The 16962-nt window shown below is 29.2% G+C and overlaps 1 protein-coding gene across 1 annotated transcript; it reads right to left on the bottom strand.

Moving 5' to 3' along the window:
• Positions 1-4689: 4689 nt before the first annotated feature.
• LOC129909699 (uncharacterized) lies at positions 4690-6680 on the bottom strand. Its single transcript, XM_055986772.1, has 4 exons — positions 5827-6680; positions 5648-5758; positions 4757-5432; positions 4690-4695 (listed from the first exon to the last, which is right to left on the bottom strand). Exons 1-4 carry the CDS (start codon positions 6537-6539, stop codon positions 4690-4692), a joined length of 1506 nt encoding a protein of 501 aa, XP_055842747.1. The 5' UTR covers positions 6540-6680.
• Between the last annotated feature and the right edge of the window lie 10282 nt (positions 6681-16962).

Raw genomic sequence — 16962 nt, 5'->3', positions numbered from 1 at the left:
TAAATCAAGAAAACCATTTTTTTTTTAGGCTTAAGCTTTTTTTCGTCTTGCGACACGACGTAAATCAAGGTATAACTACGCCACACAAAGTGACAATACGCGACACAACTAAATACAATGCGACACAACGAAACTAAGCGAAACAATGCAACACAATACAACAAAGTTCTGGTTTTTAAAATTGTGTTTTTCCAATTTTTAGTGAAGTGAAAACTTCTTTAGTATCGTAGTGATTTGAAACAAGATGAAACGAAAAAGCGACAGGAAAAATCAATTGATTATAACTTTTTTGTTTTAATAGATATAGATGAATGAAATTTATACTGTAGATAGGTATTTAAATAAACTGTAAATAAACTGTTTGCCAAACTACAATTAATTTCATATTCAAAATCCTAAGATAACGGTAAAAATATGGTTTTTTTTTTCTTAACTCGTTATATCTTTTGATGTAGAGCACATAAAAATTGTATTAAACTTTAATATTACCTTTTATTTGTTATATCACACATAACGGTACGTGCTTTAGAAATTACACAATCTTAAATTGAAAAACTTGAAAAATACCTCAAAACACCTGTGGAGATCTGTTGCCGATGACCAGCCACCAGTGTAGGAAGTACCGTAATCTCAGTTTGAAATTTCGACATGGTTAGCTTTCAGAAATTCTTACTTTTTTGTAGACATGGTAGAAATTTGATTGAAGCGACATATACAAGGTGAAATAATAAGCTTTCAGATGATATAAAATTTATTATAGGTTATCATATAAAAAATATGGATTTAAAGGTAGATTTTTTCGATTTTTTTTTAAGAAAAATGATTTTTTAAGGTTTCTCTTCTACTACGTGTTTTTTTTTCTGCTCTGTGTATTAAAATTCTACTTTTCAAAATTCTGACAATATATATTTGTGTGTTTTTGTTCGAGACATAATCTAACTCCATAAACATAATTCTCAATGGGATAAAATCTCCACAAAATTTTTGACCCCTTGGCCGAAATCCCCAGAAGAAAAGGCTCTTAATGAGCTAAGTTCCCAATAAAGATTTTTATTTTCTTTTTTTGTTTAATGTTAATATCGAGCTCGACTTGCCCTATATAGTAAAAAACAGTTATATCGCAAGTAAAAACGGAAAAATGTGAATTATATCAAACAGAATAATTTTGAAAGCAGAATTTTGTAAACAGAATTTTGACCATAACCCATTTTTATTTTGACTGATAATTCCCCAGTATGATCGTATTATTATTTTATTAATTGATTTAATTTTAACCGTTTTGTTGCCAAAATTCAAACAATTTGGGCAGTTACATAAAACTTAAAAAAACAGGCAGTTTTTTTTTTGAAGAATATAAAATGAAAACAACTGATTGTGAGTCAGCAGTAACACTCTCCAACCATAAAAAAAAATTTCTACCAAGTAGGTTTTTAGAGCATCGTGATTATATGTATTGTATAGATAAATTGCTTAAAGTACAATGAGTGTCGGCATAATGCTAATTTGTGAAAAATTTAAACCGCAACAAAGAAAATTTCAATTGAAGCTTTTTTATCAGGTCAAAGTCATTTCAATTAATTCGCATAAATTAAATTATAGCTACATTGTTTACGTTTGACTTTCATAGACTTTTGCTGCTATATTCAACAAGAATTCTGCTTAATATGTCTTATCTTTTTCTATTGCTGTATAACCTTTTAACAAAAATTAGGCTTAAATAAATTTATTTTGACACAGGATTTAACTGACAATTTTGAGAAATTTATTGGACGTAAAACCCATATTTAAAAACAAATTCAAACCCAATTTAGTTTATCTCTTTTTTATTTTGCCAGACCACAAATAAAGCAAAAAATTTATATAAATAAATCAATATTTATAAAAAATATTGCCTAAAAAAAATTGATTGATATAGGTACACAAATACATAAGAAGTTTAAGTTTTATTTATGTCTTCTTCCCTGAAACCAAATCTGAAGACGCCTTTTTTTTTGCATTTTTAATTTAATATCATTTGATCTCTTTCAATCAATTGATGTTGATTCAAGATCTGCGGCTTACCGCAATAAAGTAAAGTTTCCTTCAATAAAAGAAAATATCAAATTACCTGCCGTTGATTGATCAACTTTACTCATTCAATTATAATGGTTGATTTCAGAAATATAAAAACAACGCATTAATTACTCAAGAATTTCTTGATTTTTTTTTATTTAATATTTTCTTGAATAAATTATATTCTGCTTTGTAATCAATTGGATGTTGGTTTGACCTTATGTTACCTCAAACATCAGGAGTTCTTATAAAAAAAAGTTGCAAGCAAGCAAAATACTTATTCTAAATTTTGATAAAAAATATAATATTTCGTTTTTGTGGTTTGGTTTTGAATTACCGTTATAAGGAATAATAGAGCAAATCAAATGGTGTTGTTTGCAAATATGTTTTTGTGGGGCACTGATTATGGTTCAATTGATTTGAGTTATTGACTGTACTTTACTCTAGTCTTTTCCTAGTCCAATCAAATTTTTTAAAAAATGAAAATTTCAGTTGTGTGTAATTTGCTTTTAATGTCTTACTTTTAGCCCAGGCAAATAAGTCAAAAAATTGGCATGAAAGTCAAAATTTTAATATATTTTTAAGAGAGAAAAAAAATGTTACGCATACACCACAGTGACCCACAAAAAGTTCGATTTGTCACTGAAATCGCCCGACTAGGGTTTCCTAATTTTAGGCTAAATGTTTTGTAAAGTCGAATACTCTAATCAAATGTCCGCTTACTACAAAAAATAAACTTTCTTTCACCCGTGACGTGTGGAAAAATCTTTGATTTTATAAGTACCGAAGTGTTCACACCATTTTTCAATATAATTTTTTAATTAAAAAATAAGAGACATATCGTATAAATATATTGTAGGTATAAATACATGTTTTTTTTGTATGTATGTAGCTATTTAAAAAAAAATAGGTACTTCATTTTAATCACCTTTGTGATTAACTTCGTGGGTTAAATATTTTTGGCACGTTTATTTTTTTTTTTTTTCAATTAATTTTATCATTCCTCAATCAGAGCAGTTTTCGGGTTTCAGCTAAATACAACTTTATTTCAATATCGATAAAATTTTATTTTATTTAATTATACCTTTCAGAACCAAAATAAAGCTCTTTTTTTTGTGTGCTCACTATGAAATGACCTTGCAATCAGACAAGTAATTAACTAAAAGACATAATGTAAGTCAACGGCAGCACCAAAAATCTTTAACCAAAGAAGTTTTTCCAGTTTTTTTTTTATTTAAGGAAAATGCATAAAAAAAAACTCTTCTGGCCTTAATTTAACTTAAAAAAAAATTTACCTTAAAAAACTTACAACTCTTTATAAAAGGAAATTATATTAAAACAAAATGCATAATGACTTTTTTCTCATAAAGGTATAAAAAAAAAAAACGAATGCATTAAACTGCATTCAAGATCACCTGCCTTTAAAACAAAAGAAGCAACAAAAAAAATAATTAATAGTTTCCCCAGCAGACATGAAAATATTTTTCGACCAAGTAATTTTCTTTTCTTCATTTGGAGGCAAAATACTAAAATGCCAACAAAAAATAAAAACGTGGTAACTTAAACACGCAAGGCAAAGAATCTAAATGACTAACCCAGATTACTAAAATAAAAATTAAGTGCACATCTTTGTCGTATTTATTTGCTCTTTGTTTAAGATTCATTTGCAAAAGTAATTTTGAAATTAATTCGTATCTTTTTTTGATAAAGATAAAATTTTACCCTTAACTTTGTTAACTTTGTCTATTCCCCTTCGTTTAGCGGGGAGGGGCAATTTAAAAGAAATTGAAATAATATTTCGTGGGTTCAATGGAAAATCCTATGTACTTAGTGAGTTTTTCCTTCAGACCTACTATTTAACAAATTAAAAAAAAAAAAAAAACAAATAAATTATTCATTATAAACCAAATAACAAAACCAATAAAAAAATGCAAGTTATAACTTAGCGAAGCTACTCATATTACAAAAACTTATTAATGTACATATTTTAAAGACATGAGTTGTACGCAAGACTTTAGGTATCCAACATAGCTCCTTTCTTCCTATATTTGTAACAATTTCATTAACTTTAATTAATTAATATTTTATTTCTAGATTTTTGCATTCGAGATTTTTTTTTCTAGATTTTTGTTTCTAGATTATGCTTTCTAATTTTTGTTTTCGAGATTTTTTTCATTCTAGATTTTTGTTTTCGAGATTTTTGCTTTCGAAATTTTTGCTTTCTGGATTATTGCTTTCTAGATATCGTGGTAAACCCAAATCAAAGGTTACACCAACAATAATCCTAGTCTTTTACAAAAATTTTAAACCAACCCATTTTATGGCACAGTTTTTGAAAAATTAATTTTTAAAATCAAAATTTTGAAAAAAAAAATTGGAAAAAAAAATTTCAAACTAATTTTTTTTTCAAAATTTTATGTAATTAAGTACTAATTTCGTTTGTAAAATTCGGGGCTCTTGTTTATTTAAAAAAAAAATTTCATAAATTAAATAACAATAAATCATAAATTCAGTTAATTTTATTTAAGAACAATAAAGATTACTCAATATCAAACACTTTTTCAAAAAAAAAAAAACCAACAACAAATGAAATTTTGTAAGTGATTTTTATATTCAGCACAATATTGCTGCCTTATTTTATCTCTGTGTTTAAAAAAATTTCAACTCCAAATACTATTATACTCAATAGACTACCCAAAATCACCACATAAAAAGCCATTTGTAAGTCAGCCAATGTAAGAATTTTGAATACTGAATCTTCCTCGAAAATTATTTCTTTAAAAATCAATCTATGAGCTTTAACATGCATATCATTTATCCATTTATTTATTAAACCAGCATTCAAAAACCGCAACAACAATTCATTGATTTTTTCAGCAAATGGTGAATCCTTGGGCATAATATAAGCAATCATATAATGCTTTGGACACTCACGAACAATATGAATTCTCTTCGACACTAGATGTCCAATTGATTCCATAATCAATGAAGAATATCGACTGATACTAGCAAAGCCTCTATTATTTGCTAAAAATGGTATCAAATCTGCATCTAAATTAGGAATATACTTTAACTTTTTATTTAGAGCAGCAAACAGAGGTGAGGTTTCACTGAAGAAAAAATCATCCTTGAATCCTGTGAATTTGTAAACGATATCCAATCCACTTTCTTCTAGCTCACCAAGTGTATTAATGTCTTGATAGTAAATTGGATGAATATAAACAGTAGCCAAACTGGATTCAATTATTGCTCCAAGAATGACACTCACCAAACAAATTGATAACAAAAATATTCTTTCCGAGTTGAATGGAGGAAATCTTGTGATGTAGGATTTTACCCAAATAACCCAGGTATCAGTACAGATTCGCAAAACTTGGCATCTTAAGTTCGTTGACAAACTTTGAGCTTTGTAATTATTCGAATTTATTTGTAAACGTAAATTGAGAACACGAAAGATGATCCAAATTATTCCACAAATAAATCCTGCCGATATGAATGTCACCCAAAAACTAAGTGGAAGAGCATAAATTGGTAATATTGATGCCGGAATACGTTCGGCTTTTGCAACGTAACAACAAAGTTGATCATCGTAAACATCGGGACATGGTAGTCTTTAATGAAGAACCCAGTCATACAAATGTCGGTCTCGGAGTTAATGATCATTCCAATAGCTCCATTGTACGAAGAATTGTTTGGAGAACGTTCTCTGAAGACAAATAAAAAAAAAATTTCAGAAGAAACTTTAACGGATTTGACAGACCTTAACAAACTTACCCAAAGTAATCCCTGGACGGTTTCTGAAATATCATAGTGAAATTCATGTATTTCTGCAACTCTAAGGCAACTTGAGCATCAGCTCCTTCAACACTGACCATTTTCTTTAAAATTGTATTATAATTTGGTCTTGCATAGACCGACTTGAACAATTGAACTCTCAGTGGATATCCGTTCATATTATCAAACAGAGTTATCACATTCTTCCCTTCAAATTCTTCAATACCACCAAAATCTCCAGTGATCTCATTGAACTTAAATGGATTATAAATCATCAATCCATCCAATGTTAGTAGAATTAATCGATAAATTCCCAACATCCATCGTTTTCCGAAAATTCGATTGAATGCTGAAAGATCGATAGTATCGGTAATGATGATAAAAAACATTCCAGCTTTTTGTGAAAACAGTTTAACTGATGTTTTCAAATTTTCCATGTTTGATACTATTATAAAATTTTCCCTTAATTTTGGAAGAGCCTTGGTAACATTTATAGTGTAAGTTGATATAATTAATGGACAAATTTTTTGTTTTAGAAAATATTCAACGTATATATTGTCGAAGTCACTGTTGATACCTTCTCGTAATTGAAAACGAATATAAGGAATTCTTTGAAGATTGAAATTAAGAACTTCTTCAAGTTTCGGATGAATGAAACCATTGGAAAACTGACAAATTAGGATTACTATAATTAGTATCCAATTGAGAGACATTTTCTTTCAAACACAAGCTTTTGCCAACTGCATTTGATAAAATGAAATTATTGAAACTAACCCAAAAAGTAGTAGATACTTGATAAGGGAAAAAGTTTCATAAATACAATAAAAGTGTCAATTTTTCAATTAAACAGTATTGACATCCCAGATATTTCTGACATTCAGAATTAGATTGATATTGGTTGGCTTATAACTTAATAATAAGGAAAGTTATTATTCCTTTACAAACATTTTACCATTAATCAACACATATTTCAACAAAATTGTCAGTTCCGCGGTGGGAAGTTTCTACTCCCTCCAGCTTTATTTTGATAATATGTGCAGGAAGTTTTTATAATTAAGTTAAGTGTTCTAGGTATTTCGATTGTTTTTTTTTAAACTCATATAACAGTATTCCAGATCACGACAATGGTAATGTTTGACTGGTGACTTAAAAGTGTTGGCTCACTTCCTACATATCTTCAACTAGATGCCAACAGTGAAACTTTGTCATACGACATTTTAGAATTCTGAAAGAGTTAACTGCTGAAGTTTTCAAACTTTCCTGAAAATTTATTGGTGTTGAAAAAAAAAACACATTAAAGTCAAAATTTTTAACGCAACAGAAATTTGAATACCTATTCAAAATCAGAAGTTAAAACTTGTAACGCAACTAAATTGGAAGTTGAAAAGAAATCAAGTATATTTTCAATTCAATTAATTTTACATGTTATTATAAAAAGCAGCATGTATCTTACATACATATCACTGAAGTTGAATTCTAGTAAGAAAGAACAATGGCAGAAAGTATGGTAAAATAATAAATTAAACGTGTCTAACCCGTAACGATGTAAACGCTAATAGTTACTCCATAGGAGTAGAGGATATAAAACCAGGAGCATTGGAACTGTCATTCTTTAACAAGCATCTTCTACAGTCATTCGAAAATTGAAGTTTATTTCATTTTTGAAAACTTAAAAAAATAATTTTTAAAATTAGCGCGAGTTTTTAAATATTACTTCATTAAATTTTAAACAACGAAACTCGCGTCAGTGTTTGGAAAAATTTTTCATAAAGTTTTCAAAAAAAAAAAATGTATAAGGTAATTTTCAAAATCTAGTTACAAAGGAGAGTGGGCATTTTGGCCCATTGGTGTAACACATTGAGACATACATCAAATGAAAGGTCTCGATGAGTGTACTATTTGTTTGTATGGGCACAAGTCTGTATCTAGTGCAGGGAAAGTGCAGTGATGCATTTTATGTTCAAAAATGTATGTAATGAAATTAAGAAAAGTATACATTTTGACTAGATGCTCAATTAAATTGATTCAAAAACAATACATAACTGTCTTGGAAGTTCAATTGGGCAATTCCATCACCAGTTTTCACCCATGATGCAATGCATTTTTCGGTTTTTAGAACACTTTTGTATAGGACGTGTCTCTATATTGTAACACATTGAGACATACTTCAAATGAAAGGTCTCGATGAGTGTATTATTTTTTTATATGGGCAAAAGTCTGTATCTCATGCAGGGAAAGTGCAGTATCTAATAAAACCTTGTTGGTTTTAAAATAATTTAAATATACTCAAACTATAAGTTATATTACTAATAAAATGCTGGTAGGTATTATGAATTTAAACTACAAACCATACAGCATAGATTTAGTGTTTTCTCCATCTTTTTTTGTTCTAAAAACACAAACATGTAAAATAACCTTAAATACATTTTTCAATATAAAATGCACCACTGCACCTTCCACGAGGTAGAGTTTCGTGTCCATTTAAAGAAATAATGCGCTCATCAGTACCTTTCATTTGATGTAAGTCTCAATCTGTTACATTTATTTTTGAGCATAAAATGCACCGCTGCACTTTTCCTGCACGAGATAGAGTCTTTTGTCCATACAAAGAAAATATACGCTCATTGAGATCTTTCATTTGATGTGTGTCTCAATGTGTTACAAAAATGAGCCACGTCCCATACAAAACTGTGCTAAAAACCGAAAAATGCATTGTATCATGGGTGAAAACTGGTGATGGAATAGCCCAATTGAACTTCCAAGACAGTTATGTATTGTTTTTGAATCAATTTAATTGAGCATCTAGTCAAAATGTATACTTTTCTTAATTTCATTACATACATTTTTGAACATAAAATGCATCACTGCACTTTCCCTGCACTAGATACAGACTTGTGCCCATACAAACAAATAGTACACTCATCGAGACCTTTCATTTGATGTATGTCTCAATGTGTTACACCAATGGGCCACGTCCCATACAAAAGTGTCCAGTCTCCTTTTCTTAAATATTTTATTTTTACATTGTTTACAAATTCATATTTTCTGAAACAATGTTTGCACCTTAAACCCACATCATTTTGGAAAATAGGGAGTTCTATATATCACTTGTGGATTTTTGACACCTTTATGGGTTGTTTATTGTGCATCCATAATAATTGATTTGTGGACTTTTAATTCACCCAAATCCATTATGGAGTTATGACCCTGCACCAGTTTAATCATTTGCATCATTACTTTTTTTTATGAATTGACCTTTAACTACTTTATTTTATGTTTAATCTGATTAAATATTTTAAACATTTGAATTTTGCTCAAAATAAAATTGTTGCTTATAGTACAGGTAAAATAGTACACAAAATTAAGAAGGTGTAAAAAATAAAGGTACTGAACAAAAATTTTTTGTCGAATATCATCATATGACACATGTTTTCAATGTATTTTTTGATGCTGAATTTAATGAAATAAAAATAAAGTCAATACGATTGCTCTAAAAAAAGTTATTGCCGATTAAAAACAAAGGTGCTTGTTTTTTTACTTCAACAGGTAAAATATAACGGAAACCTATGTGAAAAACATGCTACACTGACAAAATTCGGGATGAAGGTTTCAGATAAAGCAGGGACAAAGGATTCATAAAGTTTTTAAAAATATTTTTGGTAAAAGGGTGTTTTTTTGGTGGGTTAAGTTGTGTGTGAGAAAGGTATCATAACAGCTGACTTGTATTTTATTAATTTTTAAAACTTGGTGAAAAAGTTTTGGTTGGTATAAGAATTAAGAATCTATAAAAAGTACAAAATTATCTTGAGTGAAAAGGTGTTTTTTTTTTTCAAGAAATGATGAAATTCGGAATTAGTACCACAAAAACAAAAAAAAAGTTTTTGTGGTACTTATTCCGAATTTCATCATTTAGTGAAAAAAAAAAAAAAAAAATACCCTTTCACTCAAGATAATTTTGTACTTTTTATAGATTCTTCTTAATAATCTTAAACCTTCACCCCGAGTTTCATTAGTGTAGCATTTTTTATATATGGATTTTGGTTATATTTTACCTGTTGAAGTCAAAAAACAAGCACTCTTGTTTTTAATCGGCAATAACTTTTCTTAGAGCAATCGTATTGACTTTATTTTTATGTCATTACATTTAGCATCAAAAAATACATTGAAAACATGTGTCATATGATGATATTCGACAAACAATTTTTTTCAGTATATTTTTTAGCTTCAGCCCCTCCCTCTTTTCGCGAAAAAAACACCCTTCCACCCAACTTTTTTGTATAGACTTTTTTTGTTCTAGATTCTTATCCCAAAAGGAAAAGTTTCATGAGTGTAACAATTTTTTTTTTTTTTTTCTAAATGCCTATTTTACCTGTACTATTATTTTCTAGTCGACTTCATCTTAATTACCATAAGACCCATTATTAACAGCTGACAGTTTTAAAAGATAGTTATATTGTAAACATGTAACAAAATATTTTTTTCTGTGAAATTGATAAATCGGCCTAAAACTAGGTACATAGCTATGGGTACATTATCACTAACAAACAAAAAAAAACATACCATAAATAATATAAAGACTCCAGCCAGACATATGCCCAGAAGTGCCGCAGATAGTTTGCTTCTTTTTTATAATTTATTTTTTTTTTTTTTTTTAATAAATCCATTTGTGGTTCATGCTTGTTTTTCTCATAAAAAAAAAAGAATTACTGATGCTGACTCGCAAACAGGTTATCGATATCAGTTTTGATGGCTTTAGTGGGTTTCCAACAACAGCAGCGGAGGTCCAAAGTTCATATTAGCCGGCATCGTCCAACCGACCGGCTCGGTTTAAGCGATCAACCATTTAAAAATTTATGTAGGTATACTCTGTACTCTGACACATAAGTCGCAATACCTTGTATAGGTAAGTAGGTACAGTTGTCATGTGAAATTATAAAACTAAATACTGAATCATTTGAAAAAAAAAAAAGAGAAAATGTAATTTAGATTTTTAAGAGAACAAAAAGAGATATTAAATAACTTGAGACAACTTTCGTTAAGTTAGGTAAGGTTAAGATATGATCAACGGAAGTGGAGAGTTTAGGGGGAAGTTAAAGAGAAAAGGTGCCAAAATTTACTAAGCATGAGTTTTTTTTTATTTAAGGTACATAAACAATAAACTTAAAACAACGCATTGACAAAAAAAATTAAACAATTTCCTTTCCGTAGAAAAATGATATATTTCTTCTTATTCAAGTGCATTTTAATTTATACAGCTGCACTCGAAGAATCTTCTTTGTTCCAATTGTGTTTCTCTTTTATAGGCAAGATCGAGATCGAGAAAAAAGGGGACTGTTCTTATAACTTACATTGTTGGGAACGAAGAGGGCATTGCTTGTTTGTCCTCATATTATTTTATTACTCTGCTGACGTGCGTTTTTTTTGTGTTTCTTTTCGCTGTGTTATCAGTTTAAAAATAATACAAATACCTACATACTCGACGACGAACAATCATAATGAAAGTCCAAAGTTCAAAAAGTGGCGTGATCAAGTTGGATATTTTTTCTGTTGTTGTTGTTTTCGGTTTCTTTTTTATTTGCTTTTGTTGCAAAAAATAAACAAAAAATAATAATAATCAGTATAAGAATAAATAAATAGAATGAAGAAGAAAGAGAAAAAAAAAACCAATGCGTTCTTTTTGAGATTGATGAAATATACTTCTAGAGAGGTATCAGGCTATGAAGTGGAGAAGCAGACGGGGGGGTTTTGACAACACTTACTCACGTTGTTTCTTTTAAAAACAAAATTAAATTATACCTACAGTGTGAATTTTTGGACTTTACAAGTTAAATCAGAGAAGCAAGGTTGCCACTTTTTTGCTGGTAAATTTTTTAATGATAAGATCAATTAAATTAAAGTTAAATTAAAATGTCATTGTTAAAGCTTCTTTAAGGATCCTATAAAACATTCTTCAAGACTGAATACTTTTTCTTAAACAAAGTCTATAGAAAAAGTATAGGGATCAGTTGAATTTCTAAACGCATAGAGAAAACACATTTTTGAGACACTTCCGGTCATATGATGAAGATATGTCGTGAGGTTTAAGAAATTTATAAAGACTTTAATTTTTGTAACAGTCGAGATTTTTGAAAACGGTAAAGGCCAAAATTTAAGAATTGCTAAGGAACTCATTTTAGAGTTCCCGACTAAATTCTATTTATTTAAAAAAAAAACATTAAAATGATTTAAAAAAAGTTAACAGATGTTTGGCAGGTCCGATTTGGATACACTTCCGTAAGTAAGCTTACTGGATAAGAGACTTTAAAATCAAATCAATGAGCTCGGGTATCAGCCTGGTAGTACCTAAGTTGGCTTCCCAATTGGCTTTCATTCAAAATGCGAATACAATTTTAGAACTTATAGTCAATCTATTGAAGATAACCTTATTTTGTGGTGCACTTTCTTTTGAAATTCAACATATTTATTGATAAGTCGGATCAGGGTCAGTGCTTATTATTTTTTATGAGTGCAGTCGATATTTGGGATGTGTTTGATTAAGTGTTCTTAAATGGTATTTGCTTTTATTTGTTGATATAGTCTATTCAGGTTTTAAAATTCAGTTTTTTGGTTTCCTTACGCATGTGGTGTTTTTATTCAGAATTGGTGTGGCATTTTATCTTGATTTGCATATAAAGCTAATGACTTCCAATACAATTGCTTTTTTGTTGAAGGCCAAGTTTAACATTGGGAGAATACTCCTGTACTCTTTCTAAGAGATTTTATTTCAAAAACGGTGTTTAGTTTTACCTTTTCTTTTAGATTTCTTTCAAATTTTCAGCCTTATTGTACCTGATTGAGCGACGTGCTGAACGAGTTTGGTTTTGTTTTTCACTTTAATGCAATGGTTCTTACCTCCTAAGATGTTGTAATTCTTATCACAACAAAAACATTACTGTTAAAAAAAGAGCCAAGTTCTCCTATGTTGAAATTATGCTGGCACAAAAAGTACTGAGATGTAAAAGTGTACCAAGTTCTAAAGGTTGGGTTCAAATTCGTATCAATAAAATTTTGATTGTTCTCTTGACAATTTTTCTTTTAATTACCGATTTTTAAAGTTATTTCAAAAATTGCCAAGTAAACAATCAAAATTTTATTGATACGAATTTGAACCCAAACTTTAGAACTTGGTACACTTTTACATCTCAGTACTTTTTGTGTTAGCATAATTTCAACATAGGAGAACTTGGCTCTTTTTTTAACAGTAATGTTTTTGTTGTGATTTCACTACTTTTTGCAAAGTATGGCTGTAGAATTGAAAATCTCTATATTTGATAAAAATTCAGTGAAAATAGGCGGTTGCCACGCCCCCTCGCTGAAATTCTCAAACTTTAAATTTTTCCCTTTGTATAAACTACCATCTCTACCATTCTACCAAATTTCAAGATTCTACGATAATCAGAAGTGCTCTTTTATATTTAATCAAAACTCAGCGGAAATGGGCGGTTGCCACGCCCCCTGGCTGAAATTCTCAAATTTTAAATTTTTTCCTTTGTATAAACTACCATCTCTACCATTCTACCAAATTTCAAGATTCTACGATAATCAGAAGTGCTCTATAATATTTGATGATAATTCAGAGGAAATGGGCGGATGCCACGCCCCCTGAATTGAAAATCTCAAATTTTCGATTTTTCCCTTTGTATACACCACAAGCCCTATCACCGTGTAAAATTTCAAGTTTCTAAGTTAACGGGAAGTTCTCCATAATTTTGATGATCTGTCAGTGAGTGAGTGAGTCAGTCAGTCAGTCAGTTACGGTTTTTGCGAATTTTGAAGCCCTATATCTCAGAAACTACTAATTGTAAAAGGCTGAAATTTTTTGAGGAGTTTGGTTTTGACAAGCTCAATAAATGTAGCGAGTTTGAAATTTCTAGCATATTTGGTGTGGAAGTTAGAGGGGGGTCGAAAATGGCCTGAGTTGTTTTCTGTAAATAAGGGTGTAGTGCCAAAGTTGCTAGAGAACTTGGCTGGGCACTACCGTGCCCCTTGATCATTCAGAACTTTATTGACAACGCATTTGGAGACGATTGTTTTAAATTTTTTTGTTTTCACCGAACCCTAAAACATTACCTATAAAAAACGAATATGGTTTAAGAGTTACAAAAAAGTACGTATACACCATAGTGATCAATAACGAGAGAAAAGTAAATAACAAAGTTTAATTTTAGAAAACAAGGTGGGAAATTTGCACATTACACTGTTCATTGGTATAAAGAATTTAATTTTTAAATCTAAACACGTCACTTTTGACATCAACAAATTATTCACAATTGCATGAATGTATTTCAAAACTAAAAGCAACTTTGCATAGAAACTTTGTGATTTTATCAGAATTTCCACTTGAATAATTTATATCTTCTACATTAACTGAAAGTATTGCATCCAATTTATGACAAAGACAAAAAAACCTAGTTTAGTATTACACTGTCAATGTCAACGCTTTGTAATATTACAGTTACAGATGGCGTGAAAATGACGTCAAAATCTATCGCCATCATATTGTGTTTACGATGACACTCGATTTGACACCCAATTTTTGGGTTTTAAAATTGAGGGTGGGTTGACAGAATGAAAAGTAAAGATAATATTTTTGTTATATCAGTGACTCAAAATAAGATAAGCGTAATAATTTCATTTGCCATGTGTATTTATTTGCAATTTAGTGTAACCCTCATCATTATCAATGCCAGATTGAAACATGTTACTCACAAGCGAGTAGAACTTCAAAATACCAAAAAACAGCTACGAGAAAGTCCTTGTAATATGTACGTGTACATAATTTCAGACCTTAAAAGGCTGTTTGGAGTTTTTTTTAATCATGTTTTGCATTCCTTAGTATCAAATACAATAAAAACTAAATTGCAAAAGATTTAAAATTCTTGTTAGTTATGTATGCAAATCATTTACCTAAACAAACAAAATAAAAAACTAGTTGCACTTAAATCCCTTTGCTTTGAAAAAATCCCATAGACGTGTAGACAAATACGAAAAAATACTATAGAACAATATAGTATGAACAAAAAATAGTACGCATACGCCATAGAGAACGAAGAAAAAGTAGTTTTTTTTAAATTATTTTTACGAGTTAAAAAAACGCACTCTTATAGGAAGCTTGCTTACGTTATTAACTCAAGTTTAATGATGATGTATGATTAAGTGCAAAAAAAAGATTGTGTTTAGGGACCCAGTGCCTCAAAGTTCTACTCTGTATTTCAACATTTTTTTTGAAGTGAAAACTTCTTTAGTATCGTAGTGATTTGAAACAAGATGAAACGAAAACGCGACACGACTTCAACTTGTTATAACTTTTTTGTTTTAATAGATAGATGAATGAAATTTGTACTGTAGATAGGTAATTAAATAAATTATAATTGTACAAAATTTCAATTAATTTCATATTCAAAATTCGTATATAACGGTAAAAAGATGTTCTTTTCCAACACACGTTATATCTTTTGATCTAGTGCACATACAAATTTGATTTAACTTTAATACGCATGCTGGTAACATAACCTTTTATTTGATATATCACACATAACGGTACGTGCTCTACAAGTTACACAATCTTAAATTGAAAAAATTGAAAAATACCTCAAAACACCTGTGGAGATCTGTTGGCGATGACTAGCTACCTGTGTAGGAAGTACCGTAATCTCAGTCTGGAAATTCGACATGGTTGACTTTAAAAAATTCTAACTTCTCTTGTAGACATCTTTGAAATAAGATTTATACATCATTATACAAGGTGAAACTATAAGCTTTCACATGGTATGAAATTTTTTATAGATTGTCAAACAAAAAAATTGAATTAATAGCATGAGAAAATAAAAATAAATGTTTTTTTTGCATTTTTTGATGAAATTTCATCGAGTTTAAAAAATTCTAGCTCTTTTTGTAGATGTCTCATAGACTTGATCGATATATATATTTTGAGCTAAGACAATAAGCTTTCAGATGGTGTAGGTTGTTATAGGTTGTTAGTGAAGAAAATGGATTTAATAGCGTGAGAAGATAAAAATACGTGTTTTTCGCTTTTCTTGATGGAAATTGATCGAGTTCAAAAAATTCTAGCTCCTTTTGTGTCTCATATAAAATGTAAGATGATATAAAAAACATGGATTTGAAGGTGATAGGATAAAAATAGGTAGATTTTTTCTATTTTTTTTTTTGGAAGAAAAATGATTTTTTAAGGTTTCACTTCTACCACGTGTGAATTGCACACATGATTTTTTTGTTTTTTTGTTAATTTAGCCAACTCAAAATATAGACCAGACATGGATTGCTTATATGACATCAAGAAACAACTTTCTCAAGGTTCTCGTATATTTTGTTACATTGTTCTAGATCATAAATTCGCTTATGTTTTTTTTCTTTCAGTTTTGGAGTTTAAATCTAGCGAAATTTTAATGTGTCCTAGTTTATTTACTTATGCAAATATAATTTAATCAAAAGTTTAATCAAGTTTTTTTTTTCATAAATCGAAGAAAATACAATTTAATTTATTGCACATATTTCAAGTACCTACTTATTTCTATACAATATCTTATCAAGTAAAATATTTAAACAGTTTCAGTTTTATTTGAACAGCATGATAATAATATTTCTTGTTATCGTTTATATAAACAAAAAAAAATTATTATCAATTGTTGTCAGCAATTGCATTGGACTTTGGTTCATTCTCATCTCTTATATGTATGTATACAATACATTATGGATCAATGTGAGCTATATTTTTTCAGAGTTTACCTTTTGTATAGTGTAATTGTTAGTTCTTTTATAAGAAATCGATTGACTTGCAATAAGATTGTTTGTATTGTGATTTTCTTTAAAATAACTATTTTATTTTTAATCATAAAATTATGTCTTAAAGTGAGGCAATTTAATAAAAAAAGGAATTTAAAAACATATTTGCACTTGGTTTTTTTTTCTCAAAGAAATTCTACTGATGTATGTAGTTGGTTTTATTTTTGTGGATCTTGTTGTTTTAACAAAAAGGTACAGCATGTAACATAGCGAGAAGTAGAAAAATAATCTCAGGTATTTTTTATTTTTTTTTTATTTTTTGGTGTTTAGGAAAAACTTGATTTGATTTTTGTA

Source organism: Episyrphus balteatus, chromosome 2, assembly GCF_945859705.1.
Source record: "Episyrphus balteatus chromosome 2, idEpiBalt1.1, whole genome shotgun sequence".
Taxonomy (NCBI): Eukaryota; Metazoa; Arthropoda; class Insecta; order Diptera; family Syrphidae; genus Episyrphus; species Episyrphus balteatus.
Note: the sequence above shows the minus strand (reverse complement) of the source record. Positions and strands in the feature narration are given on the sequence as shown.